Source organism: Panthera uncia, chromosome X, assembly GCF_023721935.1.
Source record: "Panthera uncia isolate 11264 chromosome X, Puncia_PCG_1.0, whole genome shotgun sequence".
Taxonomy (NCBI): domain Eukaryota; kingdom Metazoa; phylum Chordata; class Mammalia; order Carnivora; family Felidae; genus Panthera; species Panthera uncia.
This window is the reverse complement of record NC_064817.1, coordinates 31,547,546-31,567,558: the sequence shown is the minus strand read 5'-3', so window position 1 is coordinate 31,567,558 and position 20,013 is coordinate 31,547,546. Positions and strand designations below refer to the sequence as shown.

Genomic DNA, 20,013 nt, shown 5'->3' with positions numbered 1-20,013 from the left:
GGATATGAAAAGGAAACAATAAACAAAAAAGGTGCATGCTTTTCGAACCATTTTGTCCAACCTTGTTCTGATTGAGTGTAAACATTCAGTCTTAAAATATACAAAGGTACTTCCTACCTTTCTTCAGCCACAGATTCTTTGAGAATCTTATGAATGTTAGAGAACCTCTTCCCAGAAAAATGAGCGTGCACACACGCACAGCACACACACACACACACACGCCAGCGCGTGCTCACACACACACACACACACACACACACACACACACACACACACATATTCTTAGGCAACAGAATATCCCCAACTCCTCTCAGTTTATAAATCAAGAAGTTAGGAACAATTGAACTTAGTGTTTAGGTTTACATGGAGATAGATGTAGAATATGTATATATATTTTTTACATCTATCACATATGCAAATATTTAATGACTATTTCAATAATTCTTAAATCTTATACAGTACACAATTCCTTCCTCTGATATATGAAATTGCCAGTGGCCAAATATTAGGAAAGGGTCAGTGTGTGTTCTCATCTGACAAATGCTTCTACAGTGTTCTGCAAACCCCTATTTACCTGAAGTAGTTTTACAACTTCTGTGTGTTTACAGGAGGGTTGGATTTAATACGGCAACTTGGCTCAGTGGGTACTGTAGACAGTTTCTAGTGGAGCCTGTGTCTTGGAAAGTAAGGTGATTAGCCAGGGAGTTTACTCATGTGTTAATCTAATAGCAGAAACTTTAGCAATGTTCTTTTCACCATCACCAGGTCCCTTCTTCAGCCAGGGTCTGCCTGTCCCAGGGGACACAGTATTCCTTCAAAGGCAGAAAAGACATACCTTTGTAGTGGCTACCCTGATCTTTGAGACGAGTGAGTGATTTTTACCACGAGGGTATTTTACAATTCAGCTGATAGCTTCATAGGGATTGCATAAGCATTTTAACATTGATTAACAATAGACAATACACAGCTCAGGCTTCAAATTGAGAAAAACACTCGACAGCAACACTTGTCACAGTATTTGCTAGCCTATGAGTTTTACTATTCTAATTGAGCTTTAGGAAAGAAAAAGGAACCAGGAAAAGAGATGCAAGGCCTAAAGAAACTTCGAATTTCAAGATTTAAACTAAGTGATGATATATTTCAGGGTGGCCAGCTGGCTCAGTCGGAAGAGCGTGCAACTCTTGATCTTGGGGTTGTGAGTTTGAGCCCCGTGTTGGGTGTAGATATTATTTAAAAATAAAATCTTAAAAAAAGTTATGATATGTTTCCCTTAAAGTGATCAGGGTAGTGATTAAAAATAGAGATTCATATGCAAACTTCTCCATTCAGTAAAAATCATGAATGTCAACAAGTAAAGGGATTGAACAACCAGGAGTTTCCTTTTTTGTCCTTCAGCAACCTGACATTTCATCCCTCCTAGCTAGCAATTTTCAGCTGGGCAATTATTTTAGCTTTCGGTTGTGTTTATTTCTGAATTTAGGGGTGGAAGGCACCCACAAATGGTCAAATTCTCTTTCCAATTGCAAAGGTATTGCCATTTTATTACCCCAGTCCACATTTCAGTTTTGTTTTCTATGCCATGACTGAAAACCATGATTTCTCTTTCCCTTTTTCCTCTGATCTCAGGTTTCACATCTACTCCCTGAAATGTTAAATCTCTACGGTTTTTAGAGGACTTGTGGTGTCTTTATTTTGCAGGTTCTCAAACCGTTCTCCCTTAAGTCTAGCATCATGTTGCCTTCACCTGCCTTCTCCCTCTCTCCCTCCCTTCCTTCCGGGCGGCAATGTTAAGGCTCATGGTTGTGATACCATTGAATGTGGCTTATGTGGAAACTGCCTCGGGTAGGCTTGGGAAATCTCAGGGACCTTCTGCAGGGCCACAGTGGGAGATGGAGCCTTCTAGACAAAGACGCTGAAGAGAGGGAACTCCGCCTGATTGGGTTGCAGCAGATCGATCAGAAAGCACACCGTCCCGGAGAAGCCTTCATACAAGCTGTATATACTTTCAAGGACCCGAGAACCAGCCTTGAATTCCTCGGTAAATAAAAACTCAGCAAACCTAAGAGAAGAAGAAAATATGAACACTTTTAACATATTAATAGTTTTGGATTGCTTCTTCCTCCTCTCTGCTAAGTTAAAGTTTTAGCACCATTTTCTTTCTGGAACTGTATAATATTTCAAGAAAGCTTTTTTTTTGTTTTTTGTTTTTTGTTTTTTTAAAGAGGATCCATTATATCACTGTGTATGTTTCACAATAAATTATCTTGACAAGCAAATTCAACTATTGTCAGAGTTTGCAAAGCAGAGCAGTTTGGTATTTTCTAAGGACTTCATTCCTTCTGTCATCCAATAGTGAAAAGTAAAAGAGACAGATAAATAGCCATATTTTTTATTTATCTTGAATAGAAGCAAGCTGATATATGACTGTTCCTTTAAAAGAGTAAATACGCTGTGCTTCTGCAGGCATATCATTTCTGAGCTGGGTTTCATTTATATGTGACAGAGAGCAGAGGCTGTGAAAATAAATGGGCAAGATTTTATACAATCTGTGCTTTGGGCAAACAAAGGAGTAAGATAAATGGGAAAAGGCAAGCAACATTTTATAATCATGACATCAAATAGCAAACTCAGCTACAAGATAGATTATTTTTAGGACATCTGCCTTAAAACTAAATCACTGGCCTCTAGATTCTCCATGAAAGATCCTTTTTCTTCTACCTGTATTTGCCACAAATCCTATCCAAATTATTTATAATGAGTAACATTTTTAGTAGTTTACAGCTTTGAAAATGCTGTGACCTGTGTCATCTCTTTAGGGACCTGCTCTATTGGTTTCTGTCAACAACACAAACAATCACCGATTCAGAGGCTGGAACTCACGGGTTGGTAAGGCCTGAGAGCTGAAACTGCCATAAATTTAGATTATTGCTACTATGTAAGGGGGGGGGGGCCTGCAAAGCATAATTACTTATTTGATCTTTTTTAGGGCTCTTGGAATTATCAAGAGCAGCTTAAAATAAATCAGCAAGAAACACATTGCAATTCTGTTTGGTACAATTTTTCTATCAACTGTTTTCCTGAGTATGTACTTTTTAAACGGGGTTCAAGATTTTAAACAGTAGAATAATGACACCTCTTAAGAGTTAATTCAAAATTTGTAATTATGCAATGAAACTTCAAAGTATAGCTTCAAGGAATCATAACCTTTACAGTGCCACGGATCATTTTGCAGTCTGGACTCCTTCCAGAAGAAAGTCTTCAAATTCAGAAAATAAAATGCATAGGATCCCCAAGGAAATTCATTATATTAAGGCACAGTTAGCAGAAGTTTTTAAAGCAAATTTGTGGAATAATAATATATGTGTTCTTTATTAACACATTAAATAACAAGATCTAGTAGTAGGTCTAATAGCTGCTGACATTTCCAAGTAGCAATGAGAGTCAAATATATTTAATAATATCTGCAACAAGAGTCATATGATGTGAGAATATCTATGACTTCTACTGGTGAGAGTCACAGCCACTGCTAATTCTCCTGTGGCTTACTACACACATTCAGAGTTGAAGACAATGCGACATTTCAGTTCGACACATAATACTTTCTCAAGTAAATTCACAAACCCTAGACTAAGAAAGAGGAAGCATTTGGGGTTGAGATACCCAACCCTGATAATTTCATGTTATACGGCCTTTGGCAAATTTCTTAATCTGACTTTAAAGTGGTGAAGTTGCAGAATTCTGTAAGATTCTTGGCCAAGAACTGGGTGTTGTATGGAAACCAATATGACAATAAATTTCATATATTAAAAAAAATAAATAAATAAATTAAAAAAAAAGATTCTTGGCCAAGATTAAAGATACCATATATTAGGCTCCGAGCATATGACAAGCATTCGATATATCGTTCTTCACATAAACATAGCAGAATATTTATAAAACAGAGATTGTCATTCCACCATACTTTAATTTTTCTCTTTCTCCTTCTGACCTTTTTTCCCCTCAGCTTTGATTTATTTATTATTGAAATTATAGTCGGTACAATATTTAGTCTCCTACATTTTTTTACTTAAAAATAATATGATAAACATTTTTGTGCTTTTCAAAATAATTCCTAAATGGTCAGAAATGTATGAGAGTAGCAGTTTCAGTGTGTTCTGACCGGTATCGTGCGTTATCATATTAAAATGATAATGACTGTTTCAAAATCTACACACTGATGCAAAATTCAAAATAACAAATTCATTTTTCTAAAAAATTCTGTGAAAATATAAGTCATAATGGTAATTATAGAACTAAAAAGAAGTATAGGCACTGAGAACATTACATATAAAAACCTATTGATTATGACAAAAATTGAACTCGGGAAAATTCATTCACGTGAGGATTTTATTATTATTATTGCTATTATTAGAAAGGTGTAAGGTATTCTAATTAACCTTTTTGACTGTAGAAAATAAAGGAAAAGAACACTAGAAAAATCAAAATAAAAGCAGAAAGTAATGAAATAAGCAGTGAAAGAAAAACAAAAAGAATCAATAAACAAAACCAAAACTCAGTTCCTTGAAAGGATGAACAACATAGACAAAACGCTGGTGTCTGACCAGAAAGGAAAGGCATTAGGAATGCAAAAGGGCATATAATCACAGATATGGGAAATTTAAAATACCATGGAACTCTACTGTTAAAGCTTTACATAAAACATTTGAAAATCCATATGAACTAAGTATTTTCATAGAGATATCTTCACTACCAAAATTAATTCAAGAAGAGGTAGAAAACCTGAATAATTAAATAATGATAGAAAAATCTGAAATCATTATCAACTCTTTTTTTGCAACTATAAATTTCAACTGACGACCAAGTAATGTTTATTAAAGAAAGGTACATATTGTTTGACATTACTGTTTTAGGAACTGCCAAAATTAGGCAAGTTTCCCCAATTTGGGCCATGACATATTTAACTTTGAATTATAATGACGTGGAAATTTCAGTACACTAAAGCATTAAATGCAGTGACCCCCAAATATTCAGATATTACCTGCACATTTTCAGGCTCTACCTATAAGTGAGAAATGGAAGCTGTCTGAAGGGCCCTGGACCCCAGAACCTTATAACTAAGACTCTGTAAGCTGGGACTGGTCTACCAGAAAAATAGAGGGGTTCTTCTGGCCCTTATTATTATTAGTATTATTATTTATTATTATTTCGGGGAGGGATAGAGAACACAAGCAGGGGAGAGAGGCAGGAGGAGAAAGAGAATCTTAAGCAGGCTCCACACTCAGCGTGGAGCATGACACGGGCCTTGATCCCACAACCCTGAGATCATGACCTGAGCTGAAATCAAGAGTTGGATGCTTAACCAACTTAGCCACCCTGATGCCCCATTCTGGCCCTTTTTAATAGGCTTTCTAGGGCATGACAATCTCTGATGAAATCTATCCCAAAGGTGATATTGCATTAGTCTAGACAGAGTCCCAAATCACTTTCTTTTTCTACATTTAGGAAATAAAGGGTCAGGCTGCAACCAAACAGATTAGGCAGCCATGAATCAAAATATGTTAACAGAATTCCTGAACAATGAAGCTTCAAATGGAGGACTGACATACGTTAGTATTTTTCCCTCAGTGCATACAGGCAAATATCATAGAGGATATTTTATGGGTTTTTTTTCACAGTGTATTTATTTATTTTGAGAGAGAGATAGAGAGCAAGCGGGGAAGGGGCAGAGAGAGGGAGAGACGGAATTCCAAACAGGCTCTGCACCGTCAGCGCAGAGCCCGATGTGGGGCTTGAACTCATGAACCATGAGAACATGACCTGAGCCGAGATCAAGAGCTGGACGCTTAACCAACTGAGCCACCCAGGCACCCCAATATATCATGTTTTTTAACACTGAATATTAAGTAAGTTGGCTTGGGAAGGCCTTTCTGAGAAAACGACTTTAGAGTGAAGGTTTGAATGAAGTGAGGGGGATGGGAGATAAATGTAGAAAGTGAGCATTACAGGTGGAGGGAACTGACACTTGGAAGACCACAAGGTAGGTTGCACCTGGTATCTTAAAAGAATCACAAGGAAGCCACCGTGGAAAGAACCAGAAAGAAAAGAGTAGAGGATAATCTCACAGAGGTAATGGGAGGCGAGATCCTATAATGCTGTTCGTTCAGAGGACACACTTTGGCTTTTACTCTAAGGCATATGAGAAGCCACTGGATTATCCTGAACAGAGGAATGTCATGATCTGACATGAACATCCTAAGGATAAATTTCGAACGTCAGGGTGAAACACAGAAGCATTCCTAATAAAATCAGCATTACTATCACTCTTATTAATGAACACTGTTATAGAGATTCTGACCCAGGCAATAGAAAAAGGTGGGAGGGGGAGTATACAAATGAGGAAGGAAGTAACAAAATTATAATTATTTGCAAATATGTGTGTCTGTTTAGAAAACCCAATGGACTCTAATGAAAATCTCATAGAAATAGTAATGGAGTTCAGAAAGGTGGACAGATATATCATTATATATATAAACCAAGATGTTTATAAGATACATGTAGATTTATAGGCAAGAAGTGTATCTTAGATTGCTAAACTGCAATAATATGCATATTTTAAAAAGCTTTCATAAATAGCAGTAATAAATGACCTGAAAATATAATGCAGGAAAAGATTTTACTCACAAACCTGGAAACAGAAAATATCTAGGAATAAAAATTAACAAGAAACATGCAAGACCTTCTTCATAAGATCAAAGCTTTACCAAATGATATTTCTGAAAACTTAAATAAAGGGAAAACATACCATATTCCTGGATAGAAAAACAACATTCTAAAGATGTTAATTCTCACTAAATAAACTATAAATTTATTGAAATTCCAGTCAAATTGACACAGGAGTTTTTAAAATTTGAAAATTCATTCTAAAATACAATTGGAAGAGAAAATGAGAGAAAATAGCTAAGAAAAACTAGAAACAAATGAATAATAAAATATGGCAAATCCAGAAACAAACATTTATATAAATTTTTGTTTATATAAATTTGTTTACGATAAAATTGGCATTTCAAATCATTCAGGTAATTGGTTAACAGATATTAATGGAAAGTTTTGTTTTTTCATTAAAAAACACAAAGATAGATACCCAGATAACACCATTAAAAAAAAGTCAGTTCTAGATTAATCAAAGATTTGAAAGTTAAGATAACTTTTAAATGGGTGGGAAAAATGGGTGAAGGAGGTATACATTTATTTTTTAAAAGTTAAAATCACAAAGGTACTAAAAGTCAATGTAAATTAATATTTTTGTAATCTTGGAGTGGCAAAGGTCTTTTTAACACAAAATCCAGAAATCTTGAAAGTTTGACAAGAAAAATATTTAAAATTTTGGTCTGGCCAAAGATCATGAGCTAAGTAGAAAGACAAATGGCAAAGTAGGAAAATATTTACAGCATATATCGTAACAGAGTTACAATTCTCAATATAAGCATCACAATAGGAAAAAATGGGCAAAAGATAAAAAAAACAGGCTAGAGAGACCTATGAGACTAATGACTTCAATTTTTAAATTTTTCTGACAAAAAATGCTTGCACAAGTGCATAGCTATGTATGCACTAGATACGTGGGACAATTTTGTTTGCTATTAGTAAAGATTGCACAGGTACCAAGTGTCCATTACTTAAAGACTGGTTAAATTAATCATGGTACATCTTTAATGAATAACTATATAGTCATTTAAACAATGAGGTAGATATAGATCTATACAAACCAAAACAAAGGATATCCCTTAAAAATTGTTCATTTAAAATTATAATCTATGAACAGTATGTATAGTATTATTATAAATACATAATAGTAGGATCTTATTAATATATACATAGATAGGTAGGTAGATATCCACAGGTATACAAACATGCATTTGTGCATAGAGAAATATCTGGAATGATAGAACTCTAATTCTTAGTAATAATAACAGCAAACACTTACATTGCAGTTATGTGTCAGACACCGTTCTAAATGATAAATGAGGACATTAGGCTAAGTGAAAGAAGCCAGTTACAAAAACAAAAAACAAAAAACAAATACTGCATGATGACACTTATATGAGGTATCTAAAATAGCCAAACTCACAGAAGCATAGAATGGTGGTTGCCAGGAGCTGGGGGCAGAGGGAAAGTGGAAAATTATTGTTCAATGGGCATAATGTTTCAGCTATGCAAGGTGAATGAGTTTTAGAGATCTGTTCTGCAACGCTGTGCCAATTGCTAACAATATGGTATCATATACTTAAAAATATGCTAAGAGGATAGATGTCATGTGAAATGTTCTTACCGTAATAAAAAAGCAATCACAAATATACACACCCTTTGGCCCAGTGATTCCACTTCTAGGGCTTTATCTTTCAGATATACCCATACACATGCAAAATGATATAAACACAAGGTTACTCATGATAGCATTATTTGTAATGCAAAAGATTGGAAATAATCCACATATCCCTCTCCATGGGACCCAGTGACTAAATTCTGGTTCATCGTATGATGTAATATTATGCAACAATAAAAATGAAGAGTCGTTTATGTACTTAGGGTAATCGCTAAGATAGCAAGGTGCTACCACTGGTATAAAAAAAAGACAAAACTCTATATATAGTACACCTATTCGCTTATATATATACACAGAATATCTCTGAGAAGATCATTAAGAAACTGGTAACACTGATGGTCACCTGGGAAGTGAACCGAGTTGCTGGAGTGCACAGTTGATGTATTTCTTTTTTCGCTTCTCAAACTATGTGACCCTATTACCTATTCAGAACATGAATTAGATTAAAATTTAGAAAAAAAATACATGTCATTTAGAAAAAAAAAATACATGTGCAGAGAAGCTGACCTTTGGGCTCGGTAGATGTATTTAGAGTTTCCTGTGAGCCGGTATAGCAGCAAGAAGACATAGGCACTGCCAGCCACACCGTGGCAAATGCCAGGCCCCTTCTTTAGCAGGCCCTTCTGCCACGTAAGTTCTCCACACCGGATACATGTGTCCAGGTACTGTGGTTTTTTGGAAACGAGATAAGCTTTGGCAAACAGGTAGGCAATTCCTGTGAAAACATCAAAGACATCAGAGGTGACTTTTGGGCTTGATGCTATTGAGCAGAACTTCTCAAACTATAAAAGGCTTACAAATCACCAGTGCATAATACCCATCCTAATCTGGTAGGTCTGAAGTGAGGGGCCTGAGATACCACATTTCTAACAAATGCCCTTCTAGGAACCACATTTTGAGTAGCAATGCTATAGAACATTCTAGAACCTATTTTACCTGTAAGATTTAGTTTAAGTTGTTTGAATGGTATTGTGGTATTGGCCCCTGGAGAAAGAGCAACAAGTACATAGAGTGATAAAATCTGTAATTCACAAATGGATTAATATTTAATGATGCATACTCTGGTAAGCATTATGTAAAGCTGGCTATTTGAAATGGCTAAGTGTTTATACAGTCTGCTGTTCCCCCACAGGGGTTCAGAATTTGTAATGTTAAAGTACTTATAACTATACACCTTTTCTTAAGACAAAACTGGGAGTCCTTCCAGAAATAATAATGATTCCAAACGACTTGGCTAAGACTTCTACTCCAGCTGTGAAGCCAGTCCTTCCCTACTCAATTGTTCCAAAGGAAGACACTTGCCTTCAAAACTCCTCAACAAAGGCAATCTCAATTACACGGGCAGGAACAGAAACAAGAGAAGTGACAGCTATTAATAGAAACGATTTTCCCCAAGTTCCAGGTGCTCATATTCAGAGAGGAGATTAGTAACGCAAGATCACTCTCTCTCCTGAATGGCCTCTACCTTTCTCCTACATAAAGTGAGAAAGACTAGAATTTCGCAGGTATCTCAACTAGGGTTATCTCTGCTTTTCATTGCATTTTGACTAGGCTATTTTACAACTCTGCGGAGTTAGAAATTACCTTGTAGAAAACTGATAGCAATGTAAATAATTCCTATTCCTAGAAATCACATTCTGTCTGGTAGAGGTTGGATTGACTTCCCTCAGAAGCAGCCAGCTTTGCATCTAATAAGCAAATTCATGTCAGCATTCCTAATAGGCAGAAGTACATCTGCTCCTTGGATTTTCCTTTGAAACCAACTGTAACACGTTTCTGGTTCCCTCATTAATTAATGAGCTAAATAAAATCATTGATATATGTTTATTTTATATTTGTAGGAGTCATGATTTCAATCTCTTTTTAGAAATTATCCTTCAACACTTCTTATGTTTAGCATATAACAACAGGCTCTCCTCAGCCAAGGCTTTCCAGTCAATCACTGACAATGGTCACCTATAGCATTGTGTTTCTTCAGTTCTAGGAACAAAGTGTCTCCCACCAGCTGAAAGATGATTTTGAAAGAACTGAGCTTATTTATACGTTTATTCATTTTTTGTATCCATTCATTTGTAAGTGTTCATTGATTACTGTATATATAGCCCCAGGCAGGGCTTGCTTCATGGGCATGTTACCACCTTGAAATGAATAATCATTTTTTAAAAGTTGGCTGCATTTTCACTTTGTACTGGGCCCTCTAAATTATGTAGCCAGTCCTGGCCCCGGGTAATATAAAATAAATGGTAAACAAGATTCCTGACCTTCAGGAAGGCACTGTCTAGAAAGGGAGAGAAAAATTTGTACATGTGACTAACACATAATAGGACATGTAGTTCATGATGCTGTTGGAGCATAAAATGAATGATGCTGTTAATAACACTACTGGGATCAGAAAAGTAGAAGTTCCCTGAGGGAGACAGTTGGGTGAGGCCTAGGATAAAAGTCGGGTTTTCAGGGCACCTGGGTGGCTCAGTCAGTTAAGCATCTGACTCTTGATTTCAGCTCAGGTCATGATCTCATGGTTCGTGACTTCAAGTCCTGAGTCTGGCTCTACGCTGACAGCACGGAGCCTGCTTGGGATTCTCTCTCTCCTCTCTCTCTGCCCCTACCCTGCTTGTGCTCTCTCTCTCTCTCTAAATAATAAAACTAAAAAAAAAAAAAAAGAAGTAGGGTTTTCTTCAGGACTTTGTAGGATGCATAGGCAACTCCAGGCCCAACATGAGTTAGAGCATTCTAGGCATCGAGATCAACAAGGCAAAGGTTTGGAGCCAGGACAAAAAACCCACATGAAGACCAGTGGTGCAGTGTTTTGTTGGGGATTGGCTGGTTTTTATTTTTAATGACAGGATTAGCATTACAGACAAAATGTCCCACAGTGGTGTCGAGAGACCTCCAGAAGTACAATGGGGTAGCTATGAGCTGATCATGTTGGCAGAAAGATGGCAAAGAGGCTAAATAATGAAAGGCTCACAGGACTTGGTGGCTGTTAAGATACTGAGTAGCTACCATATGCCAGGTACAGGAGTAGGTGTCCCAGGTTTTAAATAGCCCCTGCCTTCATAGTGTTTATAACCTAACTGGAGGCATCCATTAGGTTATGTGAGGGGAAGCACACAGGGAGGCTCCTAACCCACACCTAGAGGCAGGAAAGGCCCACTAGGGGGAGGGACACAATCTAGCCTGACTACCAAAGATGAGGAGGTATTAGCCAGGTGAACTGAAAGCCCTGGGTGTTCTGCTGGATCCCCTTGACCTTACTGGCATGCGCCCCATCTCCCAGTTGCTAGGAGTTGGCCACTAATAAAGCTCACAGCTGCCCTCTTCCTGGGAGATTTGCCCTCAGTCAAATGGGAGGCTATGCTATATGCCCACCAGCCCCACAGATTTCAGCCAATGACTGGCTGACCCAGGGATACCAAAGGTCAGCTCTCCTGCCTCAAGATGGACCAACTCTGTGGTGTAATCTGTGCTTCTCAGCTTCCCCTCAGGACCAGGTGAAGCTGGTATCCAGGTGAGACACAGAAAGCCCTTTGTGACTGAGCTTTGTGACTCTGTTCTTCCTCTTCTCCTCCATTACCTACTTGAAGCTCTTCACTTCAGTAAAACCAAACCACCCACAGTTCCCCTTCCTTCACTATGTGGTTCCGAGCCTCTAAATGACTCTTCTTGGAACACACTTCCCAACTTTCCTGGCTTGGCCAACTTACCTCAGGCATCACTGCCTCCTGGAAGCCTTCCCTAAACCTGGAGGGGCACCAGGAATCCCTCTCCTGAGTTCCCATCATTCCCTATACAAATCTTAGCACTTACACTATATCATATTAAAATTACCTGTTTATATGCCTGGCTCCCCTAGGATAGTGCAAACCACCCAAGGGCGGGAACTCCATCCCATCCGTTTTTGCTCCCCTAGTCTGTGGCATGGCATTTGACATGGCAGGGGCTCCATAAATGTCTGCTGACCTTAGAATGTCTCATTTCCCACCCCGGTACAGGCCAACCCTGAAGCAGAAATGAGGTGTGGAAACAAGAAGGGCTGATACGGTCCAACGGATGTATTAGCCCAAGGCAGCTTAATAGCCATTGATTCTATGGTTCTGGCAAGAGACAAAGGGCCTCTTCCTGCAGCCTGGATCACAGAATGGTACATGGAAGGGACCTTAGAAGACTTCTAAACATATTCTAACCTGACCCCATTGAAATCCACAATAAGGCTGCTTAATCTAAAAGGAAGGATGTTGGGTTTCTTTGCTTTTGATAGGAACCGTGTCATTTTGTCGCCAGAGCACTGATAAGAAACCTAAGTCAGCAACGATTATGTGTTTACCAAACACAAGTGGGGGGGGGGGGGGGGAAGAAATCATTACTTAAGAAATATGGCTTGAGAAGCCAAACCTGTGCAAGCATGCAATCTAGCAGAGCCCCGTGACAGCTCGACTTGGCATGCATAGTTTCAACACATTGGAGAATCACCACCCAAGTCCGCTGTGCAGTCCGTAATTGCACAGAGGTGTGCATTATACAGTGCACGACAAGGTTTAGTGACCAAAGACACTTGCACTGCACAAGCCCTTGTTCTCCATTCAAGGTCACATACTCAGGAGCCCTTGTGAAATGATGTTAAAAAAGAGCCACACCTGTGTTTCACACAGAGTAAAGGAAATGCACTGTCAGTGTCACCACAGTAGTGACATAACATAATGCAATCCAGAGTTTATTTTAGCCACAGCATTTATTTTAATGATTTTGTAAATGACTCTCATCCTGCATTTCAGAATCATTAAGGCTATGAAGAGGTCATAGGAATCTCAACAGACTCATTTCACAGATGAAGAAACAGAGGCACAAAAGGCACAAAGCGTTTTCTCAAGGTCATTTAGTGGTTAGTGTTGGAGCTACAATTAGAACCCAAGGTTATTCACTTCGAGTCAAGAACTACTTCCACACCGCATACATGGTAACTAAGGCTGTCTGTCACCTGTAGAGGTGGGGTGGAGGACAGTCAATAGGAAACAATTATAGGGGGAGATAAGGTATCACTGATGAAATTCCACATTTGGATTATCTCTGGCAGGTTTTTAATCACAGAATCAGTCTGCTGCCCCAAACCATCTGTGCTGTTCACAAATCTAGCCTCAAAAATATTTTCCTCGAACAAGTGAAAATTATTTTTCTAAGTCATCTGTTTTAGAATTTTGGGAGAGCTTACTGTTGCTGAATTCAGAAAAATCATGATGGTTTTTAACCTGTACTTATCAGATTTATAATCATTCTTATGCTGTTTTGGGCACATTTCATAAAAGGAAGACTAATACCCTTGATTGGGAGTGCAGGTTGGCATAAATAACGGGCCCCATTTGGTTCTTTATTCATTTGTGACTTGGTTTATTTGGGGCAGTCCAGTGAAAACGTGGGTTAAATGATTTTGCTCTGCAGCCTATATTTAATCTTACCAAGACACTGAACGTGAATGATATATGAGGACAAATAAAGTCCCCAAGGTGATGAATCCTACGCTATACTGTTACAGCACAGGATTTACAAAGACAGAAGGCATGTGGCATATAAAGAGGACAAAATAAGTGCCCTGTAAGACACCCACATCAGTGAACTGACCCAGTCACTTGTTTTAATGGATTATCTTCCCATGCTTCATAGGGCTCTTACCAGCACATTGAGTCCCTTTAAAATACTCTATATTTAACTTGGGACACCTCTGAAATTCAAGGATTCTGGGGGTGCTTGGCGTATCCGCCATCACTCAAACCATCACTCAAAATGATTCACGAGAAATGGGAAGTGGAGTGCTGAGTGTAACATGAAGAGAGAGCATTTCCAGAATGGTCAACAACCGTGTTTTTCTCCAAAAAGTTCAAAGCAAGAAGAAATGGACTCAAATTACCACCAGCGGGAATTAGCTTGGACATAATGCACAATGCCTGGCGCTGGTACAAGCACACATAGGAGCCTTTGAAGTCCCTTCCTTAGGTAAATGCGGCCGGCAGAGAGAATCTGGCCAATGAGCCAAAACTTATGTTATTATTGAACTGAGACAGGACCAAAGAAAAAAACCGAATTACAGTGGGAGTAAAGAACATTAATTAGAGAAGGAGGGGAAAGGAAGTAATAAAAATCAGGTAGCAAACTACAGAGAAATCTAATATATTCTACAGTTGTGCTCACGGCATTGAAGCATAGCCTTGAAAATTAAATCTGTTCCTAATCCAAACTTTTTGTGTTATTTTGCTATTTTAAATCTCTCCCCCGGCCACTCGACCAAAATTAATTGATTTATTTGAATTTAACTTATTTCAAACTGCCCCTTCTCAGAAGGCCTAACAGTGTAATGGGATTTTGTTTAAAAAAGAGAAAGAAAAGATGGAGTCTGATAAGTTTCTAGGCTCAATTCCAGAGAGTTCACTGCAAATGGCTTCTCAGTTCTCTAGACTTTTTACGAGGTAATGATGAAAATCCTCATTTGAAGAATTATAGAATGGTGCATCTCAAACTTTAATGCACATATAGATTACGCAGGGATCTTGTGAACGTGCAGATTCTGATTCAGTGGGTCTGGGGTGGGGCCTGAAGCTCTGCATTTCTAACCAGCTCCATGTTGCCCATGCCACTGGTCCAGGGACCACATTTTGAACTACCAGCCTCCAGATCCACACTGTCCAATGTACCTATTAAGTACTTTCTATGTGGCTAGTCGGAATTGCGATGGGGTATCACTATAAGATATGCACTGGGTTTCCAAGACTTTAGTATGAAAAAGGTATAAAACAGCTTAATTTTTAAATTGTTTGCATGTTGAAATCATACTTGGGGTATGTTGGGTTATAAAATATATCTTACTGAGATTCGTTTCACCTGTGTCTTTTTACATTTTAATGAGGCTACTAAAAATTTAATTTCATATGTGGCTCATCTTATATTTTATTGGACAGTGCTAGTTTAATTTATATACAAATAGACACTGATCATGTATTCTTAAAACTACAGGATCAGTCCTGGAGATCCTTTACGGATCAAGACTTTTTTGGCTTTGACAAGTTTCATCTTGACCTTTCAATCTCATGTAGTCATCGCATAGATGAGAAATACCATCACTTCTCAGAGAAAAACACCTCTCTTTGGCTAAGCTCAGTGAAAGGCAATGTTTTCAGATAATAGCGTGGGTGAGACCTGGGGCGCCATGGCACCAGTGCACCAGCTCATTCTCCCTCTCGATGGCCTCGCCAAGCTCAGGTGGCCAGTTGCAGTTCTGCTCCTGCTCCATGAGGAAGTCCACACTCTGCCATACCAGCTCCTGATCTGAGGGCTTGAGGTGCTCGTGGTAAGAAAGAAGCATCTGGAGAATGGACGACAGGCCATGAGCCGCTCCTATATCAACACACAAAGCATAATTAATTCACACAATTGGGAAGAGAGCCCGTTTGGTTTAGTGAAAGGACAGAGTATAAAAAAATGAATGGCAATATTACGTGAAGCACACACAGTCATATAATAATAAAGCTCCTAAGAACTAGGCTTCTGGGGAGCATATGTTAGAACAGGGATCAGCACACTACAGCCTGCAGGCCGCATCTGACTCACTGCCTGTTTTTGTAAATAAAGATTCATTGAAATAGAGCCACGTTCATTCATTTGTGTGTTATCTATGGCTCCTTTTGTGCTACAGTGGCAGAGCTGTGTTTGTGACAGAGACATATAGCCCACAAAGCCTAAAATCTTTATTGTCTATCCCTTTATAGAAAAATAGTTAGTGACAACCCCTGTTTTAGAGAAAAGATTTTTTTATAAACTTTTCAATTAACATAGAAAAATAAAATGTAATTTAAAAAATTTTTTAAAGAAAGGTGGGGCACCTGGGTGGCTTAGTCAGTTAGGCGTCCTACTTCGGCTCAGGTCATGATCTCACGGTTCCTGAGTTCGAGCTCTGCGTCAGGCTCTGTGCCGACAGCTTGGAGCCTGGAGCCTGCCTCAGATCCTCTGTGTGTCTCTCTCTCCGCCCCTCCCCTGCTCGCATTCTGTCTTTCTCTCTCTCAAAAATAAATAAACATTAAAAAAATTTAAACTTTGTAATTAACATACCAATAGCTTTTATGAAAATCCTCCTACAGTGCTTAAAAATAATTTGTTCTAGGTATCTAAACATTCATTCATTCACTCAACACATCAGAATTAAGCACCTAATACGTACCAGATACTGTTCTCGGTGTTGAAGATAAATGAATGAACAAAACAGACTAAATCCCTTCTTCTGTAAAGTTAAACACTAATAACAGGTATTAATTTACTTAATCCTTCACATTTAGCACTGTATATCGGGCACTAAACCCTGGGGGTACACAGATGCATGTGACTTGGTCTGATTCTTGAAGACCTCCCCATATGGTACAGTGAGAAAGCCAGACTCATAAATAGACAAATAGAATATGAAGTGATAAATGCTGTTATGAGAGATGTGTACCAGGAGCTAACAGAACCATGGGAGGATCTGAGGGGGCACTTGAGGTTCTGTCTACACAGGTAGTGTCATCTGAGCAAGTCTTGAAGAATTCCTAGGAGTTCCAGCATAGGGTACTGTACTAGCAAAGGCCTGAGCCTGCTTTCAGAGAAGGAGCTAGCTCACCAAAGGTAAAAGTCAGCCCAGCCCTGCAGGGGTTTTCACTCATTCCTAATGAATAGAATGCTGGTTGGTGGGAGGTGCTGGGTTCAATATATTCGGAGGGCTTGTTCTTTAAACTCAACTCTGTAACTGTGAAGCTTTCTCTTTGCACTCAGGCCCTCGGAACTCTTGACTGCCCAAAAAAGGCCTTACAGTTTTATCCTGTCAAAGATGATTCTTCTTAAAATTCAGTTGTAATACTTGAAGGTGCCTTTCTTTCAATGGCTTTTAAATTGTTAGGGAAAAAAAAGCTTCCTTTCCAGGAAAATATTTATGCATCAGATAGCCATCTGGTTTGTGCTATACATGTAAATGTCTAGAATGTTAATTTCTCTAAAAAAGATGAAAAAATGAAAAGAATAGTTCTATTAAGGAACTCTAGCAGACACTGTCAGTGTCCTGCCCATCACCTCGTCTACACTCACCATTCTGGTGCACCTATCCTCCTCCTCACCTTCCATCTGAAGCATTGATCATTCTGCCTGAGGCTTTCTCTGGCCACAGGGGTATGCCCAGCCCACAGGAGCAGGGTGGAAGTCCTAGGGAATTAGCAGGTGTGGGAGCAGCCCCTCAACCCATGAAGCAGGGAGTTGGTGGATGAATACTCCAGTTTCCTCATTATTTAGGTGGGACAATTCTGAGGTACATTCTATACAGCCTTCAGGGACCCCAGTGGGACCAAGCCTGAGTTACCCACAGTTGCTCACAATTACATCCTCTATTAACCTTTTTCTGTACTCTCACTTCCTCATTCCTCTATCAACACTTCCTAGGGTCAAGCCATTTATATCCAAATCCTTGTCTCAAGGTCTGATTCTAGAGAAACTCAGTCAGGAACTTAAAGGTTCTTTGAGAAGTCTCTCAGAGAACTCCCAGTCTATATGCTCACTGCTGAAGTTGTTCATCAGCTATTCACTCATTCATTTGGGTACCCTCATTAGGCACAGGTTCTTGGTAAACGACCAGGGATCACAAGGATAAGTAAGCAAAAGTCCACATCCTGAAGGTGCACAAAGCCGGCTGAGGCGGTCGGACAGGTAAGCCACTAAATAGAGTGTGATGTGATAAGGGCTCCAATATAAGTGTGGCAGGGTGACCACACTTGGCAGGCCAATTTTGCTTCAGGGCAAAACCTGAAACATGTGAATGTTTTTCCAGAGAGGATTCAATAGACCCATTTTCCAAAAGCACCAAGTTTCTCAATAGCTCTGGTGATGTCTGATCAGTCTTGAAGTCTGTGTAGTAGTATTACAGAGAATTGAAGGGGTTGGAGGAGGCTGGGCCTTCTAGGCAAAAGGAAGAGGCACAGAGATTCTGAAGCTATGAGAACACTTGGCTTGGAGGAGATTACGCTGCACAGACCCAGAAAAGGGAGGGAGATAAAGCCTGAGTTTGGAGAAGGGAACAGGAATCTACAAAGGGCCTTGCGAGTCATGCTCAGGACTCTCTTTCAGGGAGCCACTGAAAGATTCAAAAGGGGAGTAAGTAATTTTCACTTTACATGCCTTCTAGCTCAAAAGGGGCCGTTGTGATTCAGTAAGCAGTCTGTTAGTAACCCACTAGCATTAAACACTTGAAACTGTTACTGGCTTCATCGTGTGTCCCTGTGCATTGGCACTATTGGCAATGAGTGTATAAACTGTTCACAAACTTTCAGTGAAATTCAGCCAATGAACTCACGATCTAGAATAAGGATTTTAGTCTTTAGTAAAAGTAATCATTACAATAGCTGCCTTTCTGTCAAGCTATGAAAACAAACATTCAATTGTGATTTGTAGTATCTATCAATATTTGTTTTCAAGTGGCATTTTAAAGTCTTTCTAGTGAAATGAAGAGGAATGACCTATGCCCCCCCCCAAAAAAAAATCTAGTTTGTAGTCAGTGCGGGTATCAGGGACTCCCTTCTTCCTACAGGACTTTGCCAACAACACCTTCACTCACCCAAGTATTCAGTTCCATAGTAAGAGTACATCAGAGGGAATGGCTTCCTTTTTTTCATGGCGTACTGCTTCCCAGAGTCCAGAATCGCCTGGCAAATTGATTTGATCTGTGCTGGGCTCAGTACCTGTGTAAGGAAATCAAGAAGCAGAAGTCCAATCAGGATCTTCTGTTTTCCTCAGACCCTGGATTTTCTTGTTAAAGAGTTCATCAGCATATCCACCCCCCACCCCACACATCCTTTTCCTTTGTGTAAATAAGCTTAGCCAGCCAGAACTTTTTTTCAAACAACTGATGCTCTTGCTGTTGTCAAGTTTATCCACCCTCTTCAGAAAATTTGCTGTGTTGATGGGGAAACACGCACTTTTATTGCTAAAGGCTTTTATAAAATGCAAAGACCACTTTACAGTGGTTGTATCATTAATCCTTGTCATAGGAACGAGAAAGTGCTCAGAAAAGAACAAAGACTGGGCCTAACCCATCATGCTTAACAAAGCTGTTACTCCCAGTGTGTGGTGCAGGTCTGGACCAGACAATGGGCCTTCGGTCTGTGTCATTTAGACTGCGCTTATAAAGCCACAATTCTATGAGACGCTGCCGCATGACAGACTCACTGTAGCCTTTGCATTCCCGGAATGAAACCAAAGTCCAGTGGGCACCAAGGCAAAATAACTTTCAGTAGCAAAATGACCCTGAATAGACAATGGCTAAAATGCAATGACTCGCCATCTTCCATAGTTGACTCAATATACCCACAGTCCGTTTTAGGACTATAGAGATTAAAACGTTCTCAAGCCTACAAAGCCTCGTTGAGTTTATTAGGATTCTGCTCAGGATTGAGATGTTTTCTGCCGCCCACTCTTCCTCAGGGCAGATGAGATGCTCCCTGCTCCCTTTGGCCCACTCTATCTTTACCATGACTCTTTGGAGGAGCACTTACCACCTGGTATGTTTCTCTCTGTCTCTCCCTCCCTCTCTCTCCACTAGACGATCACTTATTTGGGGGCAAAGACTGTGGCAT

At 39.3% G+C, this 20,013-nt stretch overlaps 1 protein-coding gene across 1 annotated transcript in view; it reads right to left on the bottom strand.

Moving 5' to 3' along the window:
• Nucleotides 1-208: 208 nt before the first annotated feature.
• The window catches only part of LANCL3 (LanC like family member 3), a 94,444-nt gene continuing 74,639 nt past the window's right edge, over nucleotides 209-20,013 (bottom strand). The window contains exons 2-5 of the mRNA XM_049643677.1: nucleotides 18,996-19,119; nucleotides 15,569-15,766; nucleotides 8,891-9,098; nucleotides 209-2,059 (exon numbers count right to left, since the gene is read on the bottom strand). Coding sequence (XP_049499634.1) covers nucleotides 1,900-2,059; nucleotides 8,891-9,098; nucleotides 15,569-15,766; nucleotides 18,996-19,119 — 690 coding nt within the window. The 3' untranslated portion in view covers nucleotides 209-1,899. The remainder of the gene's footprint in view (nucleotides 2,060-8,890; nucleotides 9,099-15,568; nucleotides 15,767-18,995; nucleotides 19,120-20,013) is intronic.